Here is a 14167-nt window from a genome sequence, read left to right on the forward strand (position 1 = left end):
CGGGTTTGAACCCACGATCATCGGTTAAGATTCACGCGTTCTTACCACAGGGCCATCGCTATCTAATTCAGAACTTAAACAACACAGGAAATATTATTAACAACTACACAAACATAAACAACAACAAAATAAATTATAATTCATAATTTAAAGAACTTTCTCATTAAAATAATTTTGGTATGATCAATGAATTAAGCAAGTCACTAACATTTTGTACTTACGGTATTAACACTATGATTTCCTTACAGATTATTTTAAGTAACGAATTAAATAAAATAAGATTTAATAGATATTTTGGGTATGTTTTATGATTATCTAATATTGTTTTAATAATTTTGAAATGTAAATATGATTTATTTTTGTCGCGACTGTGTAAACTCGATATTTCCGGTGCATGTTTTTATTATAGTGAGTAAGAAATAATTAAGCTAATTGAAATATATTTCGACTTTTAATTAAGATTAAAAATAATTTAATATTTTTTTTATAATTATAAACAAATATTGATTTCATTGTCAGTATAAGTAGGTAGTTATTAATTTGTTTCATTATTCACTTATTTATGTTAGAATTTATATTAGTCAATAATGGCTTTTATTTATTGATTGAATTTTTCCATATAAGTAGGTGATTAAAGTATTATATTGTCAGCACCACATTACAGCGCCACGCACAATATAGACCATAGAATAAATAGAATCGCTGTCTATAAATAATCGAGTATAATAATTTATTAAATATTTTGTATCGTAATTAATGTTAGTCTATTTGGATCATTAGGTCAAGTTTACGTCAAACTTTAGAGTTTTCGAAGTAAGATCGAAGAGCTTAGTGCGTATTAGTATTTTAATAAATATCTTTGTTTTAAAATAAAAAAAAAAAAACTTATATGTAAAGTCTAGATCGAGAGACAGAGAAATATGTGTAAGGTTCCATTTTATAAAGAAATAATTCGATTGGTAAGAAATAAGTCTTTATTCAATAACAAAATTCTTAATGTTGTCTAATAATGTCTAAAGCCTCCTAACCCTGTTTTAAGATTATCTCCTTAAGATAACAAAAGCGATTGAAGATGAAGAAAATATATTTTATAAATAGTAACATTTTACAACTTCAATAAATTTTATTCATAATATTAGAATTTTAAAGATTTCTAATTGTCGAGAAAATGTATAAGATAACTCTAAAATAATACAGCAGTAAAGCGCTTAAACATTAATTGTTTCAAAGACAATAAGTAACAATAGTCGTAATTTTTATGATCCCTTTTAGGGTACTGGACAATGAAAGTAGATAGGAAACCTGAAGGCTATAAAACATTATTTTATAAATGCAAGTTCTTGGTAGCTTAATCCGCTGTAAAACAAAATTTTATTCAATATTAAACAAAAGAAGATAACAGAAAGGAGCCGAAACTACAGCCAGTTTAGGTACCTGATTATGAAACAATGGGAGTCGTGTGGTGGTTAAGAAACAGCCCCTCGACTCGAGTTGCAAATTTTCGTCAGTCTTGAGTCAGACGTTGACGTTGACGTTGTGATATTGTAAAGTGACCACCTAATTGGCAATATCAGTGAGTATATATATTGATTTATGTAGTGTTTAATCTCGAAAATAGCTAAGGAGACCCTTAACTATTTTCATATAGTATTTAGGTCAGATCTAAAATGTTTGGATGCATTAAAATTAATAACTGTTTTTGCTTAATCAAAATGCCGTAGTGGATTTTGAGAAGACAAATGTAAAAAAATCCAAAACTCATTTAATATAAAAAACTATTGCCAATTTTCTATAAAAACATGCTAAATCTATATTGATTCGATTTTAAGGTTCCGTTGTGCTTTCCGTAGAAAACCTTTTCGCCTCACCGCAAGTTCTATATATGCTCATGCGAGATGATTTAATATTCATTTATATAATTTGTATTTATTATGAAACGAACAAATATTAAATTTTTATTGTTTATTAGTGATTTACTAGATCGTGAAAAGATTTAATTCACTATTTTTAAATATAGAAATATGTCCAGGGATAAAAAAGTGGTATGCAACGAGACCTCATTATTTTTAATTTTATTTTGCAAATGTTTTAAAAAATAGACTAAAATTTAATGGGAACTAGGTGAAGTCTCTTCGACATTCCAATTACCCACATAACATAAAATAATCATGACCTTATAGGCTAGGCCACCCGCTTAAATTTAGTTGTTTAATTAATAAATGTTTGCGTTCAAATTTATTGTTAGTAGATTTAATAAAAATATTGTATTAAACATGTATTTTTTCAGACAAAATATAATTACTAAATAATGAAATTTGTATAATAAGGGTTAACAAACATTTCAAAAAATGATTTCATTTAACTTTATTTGGAATTAATCGGTTATATTGCTTAGTACAACTTTAGTATAATACCTACTAGTTTAAAAAGATACAAGTAGAAACATTCGTTCTAGAAAAGAGCATCCAAAAGGATAAGGAAAATAAACAATAGGTTTATTGAGGTTGCCTTGTTATACAAAGTAATGCATAAAACATGTACCTTATATTTTATACCTGAAATGGACAATTTAAAATCACGGTACCTTGAATAACTGCTGACAATTGCTATCGGAATCTTATTTGAACTGTAACTACTAAACAAAATCGAATCGATAATTTTACTGTTTCTTAGTGAGCTTTTATTAAGAAATATTTATTTATTTTAAATTGCAATTCATTTCCCTTTACAAGATGTTCACCGATATCGAGGCGGCTGAAGCGCTGCTTGAGCTTCGCTACAACACACGTGGTAAGTGATAGCTTCTTTTATTATAGATAGATAACAAATCTGAATAAGGATTAATTTTAATTTATAACGTTTAAATTTTAACAGTCGAAACAATATCTATTGGCGTCGCAACGCAGGTAACGATAAAACTAAAATGGTTTCTTTTGAACTAAGGATACCTAAGTACCCGACATTTGTCTCCCAATAAATATCAAACAAAAGATTTCGTTACACATGAGACACTACGCAACCGATGCATTTCTCAAATGTTTTAGATCAATTAATAACTGAAGTAAAATATTATTAGAATATTATAACGATACTATTACTGACCGAACTATACTATATTTATAACTTATATACCTCCCTTGAATACACTGGCGAAAATTTGTGAAAATAAATTAAAAATTTTCAAGCGAGCCACCTAGCTTAATTTAGGGGAATCATATAACTGTAAAAACGGTCATTATATATCTAAGCCTAAATTTATTTAACTGTGACCAGCCTTATAGTTATTAAGACTTATAAAATCTCGTATATTTTATGAATATAATAAATTGTAAGAAGATCGTATATCGATATCGAGATCGCGTCGTAGTATACATTTTTGAAGCATTTATTTTTCGACAGAAGCAATCTCACATTAATCAATACGGTTTTTTTAATCTTTACTATATCCTCGTATATAAAATATATAAATGGAGTACCTATGTTTAATATATACCTACCGAGGTACTAATTAGTATTTGAGTTCTTCAAAAAGTTGTATAACTATTAAGTATGTATACCACATAAAATAATAATCGACAAATAACAGATGTGCTTAAATAATTATAAAAACAATAATCTTCTGCGAAATCATGAACAATATTATTTTGTCATGCATTGATTGTGTGTAAAAAGTGAGCTCGTCGGGAAAGAACGCGTAAACCTTAAGGCCCACGATAATAGTTTTACTCAAATATCTTCCATGTACAGACAGTGATCAGTTACATTTTATTATATATATAGGTATAGGTATAGATATAGTAAAAGACTAAGTGTTCGAAATATACGATTAAATTAAATTAAAAAGTTTTTTGTTTTACCTTGAAAACTTTCAACGCTAGGCGAGTCAGCCAACTGACGATGATTGGTCGGCCGCCGAGTTACAGCACTGATTCAAACATTTACAATTATTTCAATAGGTTACGATTAAAAGTGGTATATTAGCTTTGGGTTACCTTCTCCTGTATATAACGTATTCCCTTTTGACAATAGAAAATCAAAAATAGGAAAGAAGCAATGCAATGCTGAATGTTCTATTAAGCCAGTCATAATAGGTTTACTCTTATCCATTTAAGTCATAAATAACAAGATTTTCTTTTATTTTTCAGCCGCAAATCAATACCCATATATACCCATGCCAACTCTACCCGAGAGGAACGCTCAGAATCTTAAACTGACATTCGATCAAGGAACGCAGACCGATCCTGTTCTCGATTATCCTTCAAGTGTCAATTTAGAAGAACTGGAAACGGCATTAAAACGCTTGTACCAGCAGGTCCTAGTCTTGTTATCTAATGTTGAAATAAATGAAAGTCGATCAATAATGGATAGGACATCTGAAGATCGAGGACTAGATGAGAATGAAGAGATTTTAGCAGTAGAAGAACCGACCGTTGTTCTTCAAAATACGTCAAGTGTTGAGCTCGAAATGGATGAGATGGCTGGTGGCTTAAAAATACGTAGAGTATCAGCGCAGACTACTAACGCATGTTTGCCATTGTCAGTTAACAATGTTGATATGGTTTGTATGTTTATATATTATTCATGTGTATACATAAGTAGTTAAGTATATAAAATTTAATTACCTCTAAAGTTTGACGTAAACTTGACCTAATGATCCAAATCGACTTTAACATTAGCACAGAATATATAATGTATCTCTCTATTCCTTCACTGGCGTCCAATGGGTAAAAGTAATTTACTGAAAGAGACCAGGTACAGATCTAAAGTCTTTGTGCTTTCCGAGGCAAGGGTGTTAAAACTGCTAACTTCGGAAGTCCGAGCTGCTACTGACAATTTCTTTAAAAAAATCCAGCAACATTATTATTGGTCCATCCGGGATCTTTATATATGTGCTTCCACAACTTAAAGGCTGCAAACATATTTATATTACATAGGACTCATAATCAACTGAATTATAGAATTTCTATGGTCCTAATTTGATTTCAAAATTATTAAATAAAAACAAATTGCATTAGACTAAAGTTATTTTTTATTATGAATTACGATACAAAATATTTAATAAATTATTATATTCGATTATTTTAAAGACAGCAATTATATTTATTCTATGGTCTATTTTGTATGTGGCGCTGTAATGAGGTGCTGACTATATAATACCTTAATCACCTTTTTATAGGGAAAAGATCAATCAATAAATAAAAGCCATTATTGATTAATATAAATTCTAACATAAATAAGTGAATAATGAAAAAAATTAACAACTACCTACTTATACTGACAGCGAAATCAATATAATTATTAAAGTATTTTTAATTCGTAGGTTTCAATTGGAAACGGCAATGTCACCGTGCCTGCCAGACTAATGACAGAAATCGATTGGACTTCCCACACCTCAGCGACGAGACGATTGTTGCAAGCCGTCTTTCCTAGAAGGTAATTACTAATTCCGGTTAACATTTAAACAGAAATTAATCAAATGCATTATTTCTTACATTGTCCTTGTATTATGCTCCGTTTTAATTATTTTTAGTGAAATTAAAATATATTTAAAAAAATATATAGATTAATTAATAACGTATAAATAACCGAGATTAATATTTGAAAGCATTTTCCATTTAGATTAAGCCTAATAAAATATGGTACGTAAACGAATTGCCTCGGTGGTCAAGTTCGTTTAATCCGCTGCTGATCCCGACGTCCCAGGGTAGACAATGACTGACAAACTAGCAATATACAGTTTTTTTAATCCGATCCTATACGGGGAAAAATATAACGATTTGAGACGATACTTAAGTCAATCGTCGATTTGCGATTACCTATCTACAGAATAAATAAATGTACCTTGAGATGTAAAAACATTATTCGAAACAGATTATACATCAATTTAAAAAATGTCCCTAATAAACGAAGTTGATACTTATACACGTTTAAATATTCAAGATGTAGGATACTATTAGAGTCACTTGCCTCAAACTGAAATCTGCGGCACCAAATGTTAAAATAAAGGACTATGTCTTAATACGTTAAGTATCTTTGAAAATATTAATAAAAATGATTAAATTAAAAATAACCTTTTTAGAATTCTAGCTACTCATTCCTTAACTGGAAAGCAGTCACCAGCGTTTGCGAATAAACCACCGAAAAAGCAATTGGACCCCAAATTAGTAGACGATATTGTCAACACCGTCGCTGAAAGGTGCAATGTTTCTAAAAGGATTGTTAGGTTGGTATTCATATTTTAATCCCATACATTTTGTACCCTTAAACTTTTTAATGTTTAGATATTTTATTAAGAAAATAAAATATATTTGTATTATAACATCTAACAAAAAATCAGATAACATAAAACTAATTATTAACAGTAATTAAGCAAATGACAAAATATGTTTTTGTAGTCCGGAGACTAAGTGTTAATAAAATTACAGGAGCTCCATTACGACGAAATGTTCGGACGAAGCAAAGTTATATAGAAATCGTCAACGGTACAGAAAAAAGCGCGAACAACAAAACCGAGAGAACGTCCCGCCATCTTCTGCGACATCGGACGAATCCACCACTGTTTGAGATTAAGGAGACAAAGATCTAAAATCAATTTTTACCATTTATTCAATTATATATTATTCAATTGAAAATATGTAATTACTATTAAATAAAATATATTTTATAGCTTTTTTTTTGACCAAATAATGAATCAAGTATTTCTTAATAAAATCTAAGAAACACAAGAAACAGTAATTGACTATCGACAAACTATATCGATTACTGTTTATCGATTCGATTTTGTTTAGGTTATAGTTAAAATAAGCTTCCGATAGCAATTGTCAGCAGCTATTCAAAATACCATTCTTTTCAATTGTCCTTTCCAGGCATAAAATATAAGGTTTTCGGCTAAACTCTTAATATTTCTATCTGTATCTTTTTAATCTAGTAAGTATATTAAAGTTGTACTAAATAATATAACTGATTGAGTCCAAATATACAAATTTCATTATTTAGTAATAATATTTTGTCTGAAAAAATACATGTTTAATATAATATTTTCATAAAATCAATTAAGAAATTTGAACGTAAACATTTTTTATTAAAAAAAAAATATTTAAGCGGGCGGCATAGCTGATACATTCATGATTAGTTTATGTTATGTAGGTACAATAACCCACATAACATAATTTAGGAGAGAATACTGTAAGTCTGTTCAGCTAGAGTTCCCATTACATTTTAGTCTATTTTTCAAATAATTTGCAAAAAAAATTAATACCGTACCGTAACCGTAACAGCCTGTGAATGTCCCACTGCTGGGCTAAAGGCCTCCTCTCCTCTTTTTGATGAGAAGGTTTGGAGCTTATTCCACCACGCTGCTCCAATGCGGGTTGGTAGAATTCACATGTGGCAGAATTTCAGTGAAATTAGACACATGCAGGTTTCCTCACGATGTTTTCCTTCACCGTAAAGCACGAGATGAATTATAATCACAAAGTAAGCACATGAAAATTCAGTGGTGCTTGCCCGGGTTTGAACCCACGATCATCGGTTAAGATTCACGCGTTCTTACCACTGGGCCATCTCGGCTTTTTTTTTTTTTTAAATAATGGGGTCTCATTACTTACCACTCTTTTTTAATCCCTGTACATATTTCTATATTTAAAAATAGTGAATTAAATCTTTTCACGGTCTAGTAAATCACTAATATAACATCTAATTTAAATAAATTTGTTTGCTTTATAATAAATACAAATTATATAAATAAATATTAAGTCATCTCGCATGAGTACATATAAAATTTGCGAGGCGAAAAGGTTTTCTACGGAAAGGATAACGGAACTTTGAAATCGAATCAATATAGGTGTAGCAGTACGCATAGCAACAAGAATACACACGCCACGCATGCCTCATTATACAACGTCATCGTTTGAAACAATGAATAGTTCTGAAAAGAACTGTTTATTTGAAACAAGAAGCAGCATGCAATGACGTAGTATGACGTAATGTCAAGCTCTTAAAAGAGCTATTTTATATTCATATAATAATCTTCGCTTCAATTGGCTTCACTTCTTCAACGAAAACAACTCAACTTGCTGACTTCTTGAAACACGTCTTACTCCCGCGCTTAATTCCCCACTACCGACGATGCGCGGCTGATTTTACAAATAATCGTTTTACAGCGGCGTCGCGTTCAGTCAGTTCGAGCGGCGCAAACAGTTATTAATTTTATAATAAACCAAACATTTTAGGTCTGTCCTAAATACATATGAAAGTAAAAAATAAAATATAAAATAATATGAGGAAATAGTTGAGGATCTCCTTAGCTATTTTCAAGATGCTTAAATAAATAAATAATATTTTAAATAACATTAAACACTATATAAATAAATAAATTCTCACCGATATTGCCAATTTAGTGTCTCAGTTACTCTTGCAAGAATGTCACTTGAACCTAGATAGGTAATGTTATGTACATATATAGTTATATGGGCGCTGGACCGTGCTGCCATCTGGTTTCATTGTAAGTAATAAATTAAACCAAATTTTTATATATATTTGTAAAGCGCTATCTAATTCAGAACTTAAACAACACAGGAAATATTATTAACAACTTTTTGCTATAAAGTGAGTAAAAAGTGGAATAATAAATTATAATTCATAATTTAAAGAACTTTCTCATTAAAATAATTTTGGTATGATCAATGAATTAAGCAAGTCACTAACATTTTGTACTTACGGTGTTAACACTATGATTTCCTTACAGATTATTATAAGTAACGAATTAAATTAAATAAGATTTAATAGATATTTTGGGTATGTTTTATGATTATCTAATATTGTTTTAATAATTTTGAAATGTAAATATGATTTATTTTTGTCACGACTGTGTAAACTCGATATTTCCGGTGCATGTTTTTATTATAGTAAGTAATAAATAATTAAGCTAATTGAAATATATTTCGACTTTTAATTAAGATTAAAAATAATTTAATATTGTTTTTATAATTATAAAACGTTAATATTAATTATATTTGTAATAAAGTACATATGGTATTTTTATTGCTAAAAATAAACATGTCGTAATTTAGTTATTTAAAAAGTAAGGATTTGCTGGCGGCTGGCATTCTTTTGACGATTGTTGTACTGAGTAGTTGATCAAAAATATAATTAAGTTCATATTTCAGTGCGTGATTTCGATCGCATCGTTTATCAAATAATGTCAAACGAAACGGATCTGTTTATATCAGTTCTGTTAACAAGTGTGGCTTATAATAACTACTCCCAATGATATTTATCTTCGTGATTTATTTACCTATACGTTATTATGTCTATAATTCATTATTAATAATTTCGTTAATCATCATATTATAAAATTACAATGTAAACAATAATTTAACTTTATTAGTTCGTAAACTGACTTCTGATTATTTTTTGTATAAAGTGGGTAGGACGCACGAAATAAGCTCAATCATTTTAAATAATTCCTGGCACAACGTTACGCTGTCTGAATATTATAAATTGAGTGTATTAATTATTGGACTGTTTTTCATTAACTCATTTAACCCACATAAAACACACAAGTGTTAACAGTTCCTCGGTCACGTTTAAACGTATAGTTATTTATTATTATTATTTATTTATTAAGGTTTACCAACAGTTTTTTTCACTGAATATAACACATAATACATTTTAAAATATATATATACATAGAATAGCGCAAAAACTAATTATAGGTAAACACCGCTTGTAATACTTACATTACATAAAAAGAAATAAGTAGCTACAGCAAATTCATTTAACACTCATCATAGATAAACGAAAATTTAATTACGATACACGAAAAAAAAAATGAATAACAAGAATATGTATATCTGAAAGTGTCTTATAAAAGTAGTTATTTTACTAATCAAAGTAAGATAAGCCAGTACAAGTTGATTTCAATCATAATGTAGATCGATTTGATCACTGCAAGTATTTATCACTTTACATAATCTCGAACAGGAAGAGTTGGCACCTAACGCAGTCTTTCTAAGAGGTGGACAGAGTGGTGTGATCGAGCTGCGAGGGAGCCTAGTACCATACCAGCAAAATAGTATGAGCCTATTGATGTCGCTTTGTAAACGTATAGATCTTCATTTGACTTAATTACACTGACAAACTTTAAATCATCAGCAAACATAAAACGTCAGAGAAAAGAAAACAGTTTGGAAAATCATTAATAAAGTAATTGAACAACACTGGTCCCAAATGGGAACCTTGAGGAACACCTGACGATATTTTTTGTATATTCGACTCATAACCATTCATTACCACAAAGAATTGTCTGTCTTGTAGATATGAACTCAATCGCTTTAGGAAACAACCAGAAATACCGTAAGCACGTAGTTTGGAAATTAAAATATTGTGTGGAACTTTATCAAAGGCCTTGCTGAAGTCGGTGTTTATTACATTAGCTTGATGGCCCGAGTATTGCACCAATTAATAATTCTGTAAATGGAACCAGATTTGAATCGGTGGATCGGAAATCAACAAATCCGTGCTGATGATCGCTTAAATATAATTTGAGGTGCTTATAGATGTAAGGACAAATTAATGATTCGAATATTTTTGCGAATTTTGATAAAATTGTGATTGGTCTGTAGTTGAATATAGATTCTTTGTCGTCTGATTTATAAATAGGAACCACCTTTGCAACTTTCCACACTGATGGAAAAACCCCAGACACTAAAGACTTATTATAAATTATTGACAGTGGGTGAACTAATTCAGAGGAGCATGCAACGATAAACATCGGTGGAATTCCATCAGGAACGGCACCCTTATTGATACCTACACTTTTTAGTTTTTTAAGTATAGTATCTTCGTCTAAAAGAGGCTGATTTAAACATATACTATAGACTATAATTTTCTAATAATTTAAGATAGTTTGAATTGAATAGAATATAATAATAGACAGAGGAAAAGTAATTTGAAAATAGCTTACAAATTTCTGTAGCATCTGAAGTGGTAGTTTTTCCATATCTTCTAAAGATTTTATTTAATTATTATAGCATACGGTGGCTAGTCTATCACATTTTTTACTAATATATTTTAAATCTACTTCATCTAACGGGTTTTCATATTTTCTGTAACGTATTCTTATCCTATATTTCACTTTTATTATTTTAATAAATCTGTAGTTAAGCCAGACAGTATATGTGTTACTCTTAGGCACACGAAATGGTATAAATTCTTTGATGACTGCGTTCAGTGTATCATAAAAGATCCGTAACATCCCATTCACATCAAACTGTCCCCTAAATATAGCATCCCAGTCTATGTTTTTAATTTTTCACAAATTGATAGATAATCTCCCTTCTGAAAAATTGGTCTTGCTTTAATGTTTTCATACGGAAGCCTTGTTACAATTTTCAAGGGAATTACAATATCAAGAGGTGGATACTGTTGGTCAACATTACTTAAGGGGGTTAACAGATTGCCTGATATAACATAAAGAATTCGTCGAGAGGATAAGATCTAGTATCCGATCAGCAGTGTTCTTCACAAAATTAAACTGATTGAGTCCATTGATATGAATAAAATCTAACAAAATTTCACTTGTACTGGTACAATATTATTGCTTGAACTCTCTGCTAATTGCCAATCAATGTTACTTAAATTAAAATCTCCCACAATACTCACAAGAGAGTCTGTCGATTGCTCAAAAACTGTATTGCAGTGATCCAGAAAGCATTCTAGTGTAGAACGGCGCACTGGCGGAGGGAGATACACTGCACAGAAAGCTGCATGACAAGCAGAACGTAATCCAGGAATATCTATGACCACTCAGAGATCCTCACAACTACTTTCCCAGGCTTTAACTCGTTTTGATTTAATGGTTTTCTTAATAGCAATTAAAACTCCCCCTTCCTCTTTACACTGCAAACTAGAAGTATCTCTGTCCCTCCTATAAACCAAGTAACGGTTGTCAAACAGTTCACTGCAGAGTACAGAATTATTGAGCAAGGTCTTTGTGAGAATTATAGCGTCATTGTTGGAGCGCCTGATTATTATTTAAAGCAATGACGTAAACCTGTGTACCGACAACTTAATTTTACTTATAGTTACCGCTCACCGTCACCGTTTGATGATGATTTTTATTGTTTATTAGTGCTTTACTAGACCGTGAAAAGATTTAATTCACTATTTTCAAATATAGAAGTATGTACAGGGATAAAAAAGTGGTATGCAATGAGACCTCATTATTTTTAATTTTATTTTGCAAATGATTTAAAAATAGACTAAAAATTAATGGGAACTCAAGGTGTAGTCTCTCCGGCATTGCAGTTACCCACATAACATAAAATAATCATGACCTTATAGGCTAGGCCTCCCGCTTAAATTTATTTCTTTAATTAATAAAGGTTTGCGTTCAAATTTATTGTTAATAGATTTAATGAAAATATTATATTGAACATGTATATTTTCAGACAAAATATAATTAATAAATAATGAAATTTGTATAATAAGGGTTAAACAAACATTTCAGAAAATGATTTTATTTAACTGTATTTGGACTTAATCGGTTATATTGCTTAGTACTAACTTTAGTATAATACTAGTTTAAAAAGATACAGGTAAAAACATTGGTTCTAGAAAAGAGCATCCAATAGGATAAGGAAATAAACAATAGGTTTATTGAGGTTGCCTTGTTATACAAAATAATGCTTAGCGACCGAGTTTAGCCCAAAACATGTACCTTATATTTTATACCTGGAATTGACAATTTAAAAGGCACGTTACTTTGAATAACTGCTGACAATTGCTATCGGAATCTTATTTGAGCTGGAACTACTAAACAAAATCGAATCGATAATTTTACAGTTTCTTAGTGAGCTTTTACTAAGAAATATTTATTTATTTTAAATTGCAATTTATTTCCCTATACACAACCCCCATCAAGCTGCACAACAACCCCCATCAAGGTAATTACGAAAATATTTGTAAGTGATAGCTTCTTATTATAGATAGATAACAAATCTGAATAAGGATTAATTTTAATTTATAACGTTTAAATTTTAACAGTCGAAACAAGATCTATTGGCGTCGCCACGCAGGTAACGATATAACTAAAATGGTTTCTTTTGAACTAAGGATACCTAAGTACCCGACATTTGTCTCCCAATAAATATCAAACAAAAGATTTCGTTACACATGAGACAGTACGCAACCGATGCATTTCTCAAATGTTTTAGATCAAATAATAACTGAAGTAAAATATTATTAGAATATTATAACGATACTATTACTGACTGAACTATACTATATTTATAACTTATATACCTCCCTTGAATACACGGGCGAAAATTTGTAAAAAATAATTTAAAAATTTTCAAGCGAGCCACCTAGCTTAATTTAGGTGAATCATATAACTGTAAAAACGGTCATTATATATCTAAGCCTAAATTTATTTAACTGCGACCAGCCTTATAGTTATTAAGATTTATAAAATCTCGTATATTTTATGAATATAATAAATTGTAAGAAGATCGTATATCGATATCGAGATCGCGTCGTAGTATACATTTTTGAAGCATTTATTTTTCGACAGAAGCAATCTCACATTAATCAATACGGTTTTTTTAATCTTTACTATATCCTCATATATAAAATATATAAATAGAGTACCTCTGTTTAATATATACCTACCGAGGTACTAGTTAGTATTTATTTATTTAACACTTTTTGCACAACATATACATTAGATGAGAGAAGTAGGAAACAATCAAAGAAAAAGAAAATAAAAAAATGGTGCGCAAAGGCAGTCTTATCGCTTATAGCGATCTCTAACAGACAACCTTTGGTGAAAGAATTTTTGTAAGAGAACAAGTAAGTGCATTTACATATAAAAAGGAGATACTAAATATTACGGGCTTAGCCCGCGGAGGCCGTATTCCATAGGATAAATAAATTAAGTCATGGTTAGAAAAGGTTTCAGCGGGAAGCTGACCATGCGCATCAACATGACTAGGCGAGGAAACAACCATTAAGTCCAACAGCGATGGCAAACAATTCGGAAAAAAATGAGTTGCGTTCGTATGAAGTACATTAAGGTTACAGCTATTAATTATATTTTTAAAACGTTTGGCGCGTTGATCATCTTTAATTAAACAAGTATTGAAATCTCCCATAATTATTGCGTGAT

General features: G+C 30.1%; 1 protein-coding gene across 1 annotated transcript in view; it reads left to right on the forward strand.

Annotated features, from left to right (window-relative positions):
- The first annotated feature begins 2732 nt into the window (after window positions 1-2732).
- LOC126772072 (uncharacterized) overlaps window positions 2733-14167 on the forward strand; it is a 155472-nt gene continuing 144037 nt past the window's right edge. The window contains exons 1-3 of the mRNA XM_050492244.1: window positions 2733-2790; window positions 4146-4558; window positions 5321-5433. Of these exons, the coding sequence (XP_050348201.1) occupies window positions 2733-2790; window positions 4146-4558; window positions 5321-5433 (584 nt within the window). The remainder of the gene's footprint in view (window positions 2791-4145; window positions 4559-5320; window positions 5434-14167) is intronic.

Source organism: Nymphalis io, chromosome 11 (genome assembly GCF_905147045.1).
Source record: "Nymphalis io chromosome 11, ilAglIoxx1.1, whole genome shotgun sequence".
In the NCBI taxonomy this organism is placed as follows: Eukaryota; Metazoa; Arthropoda; class Insecta; order Lepidoptera; family Nymphalidae; genus Nymphalis; species Nymphalis io.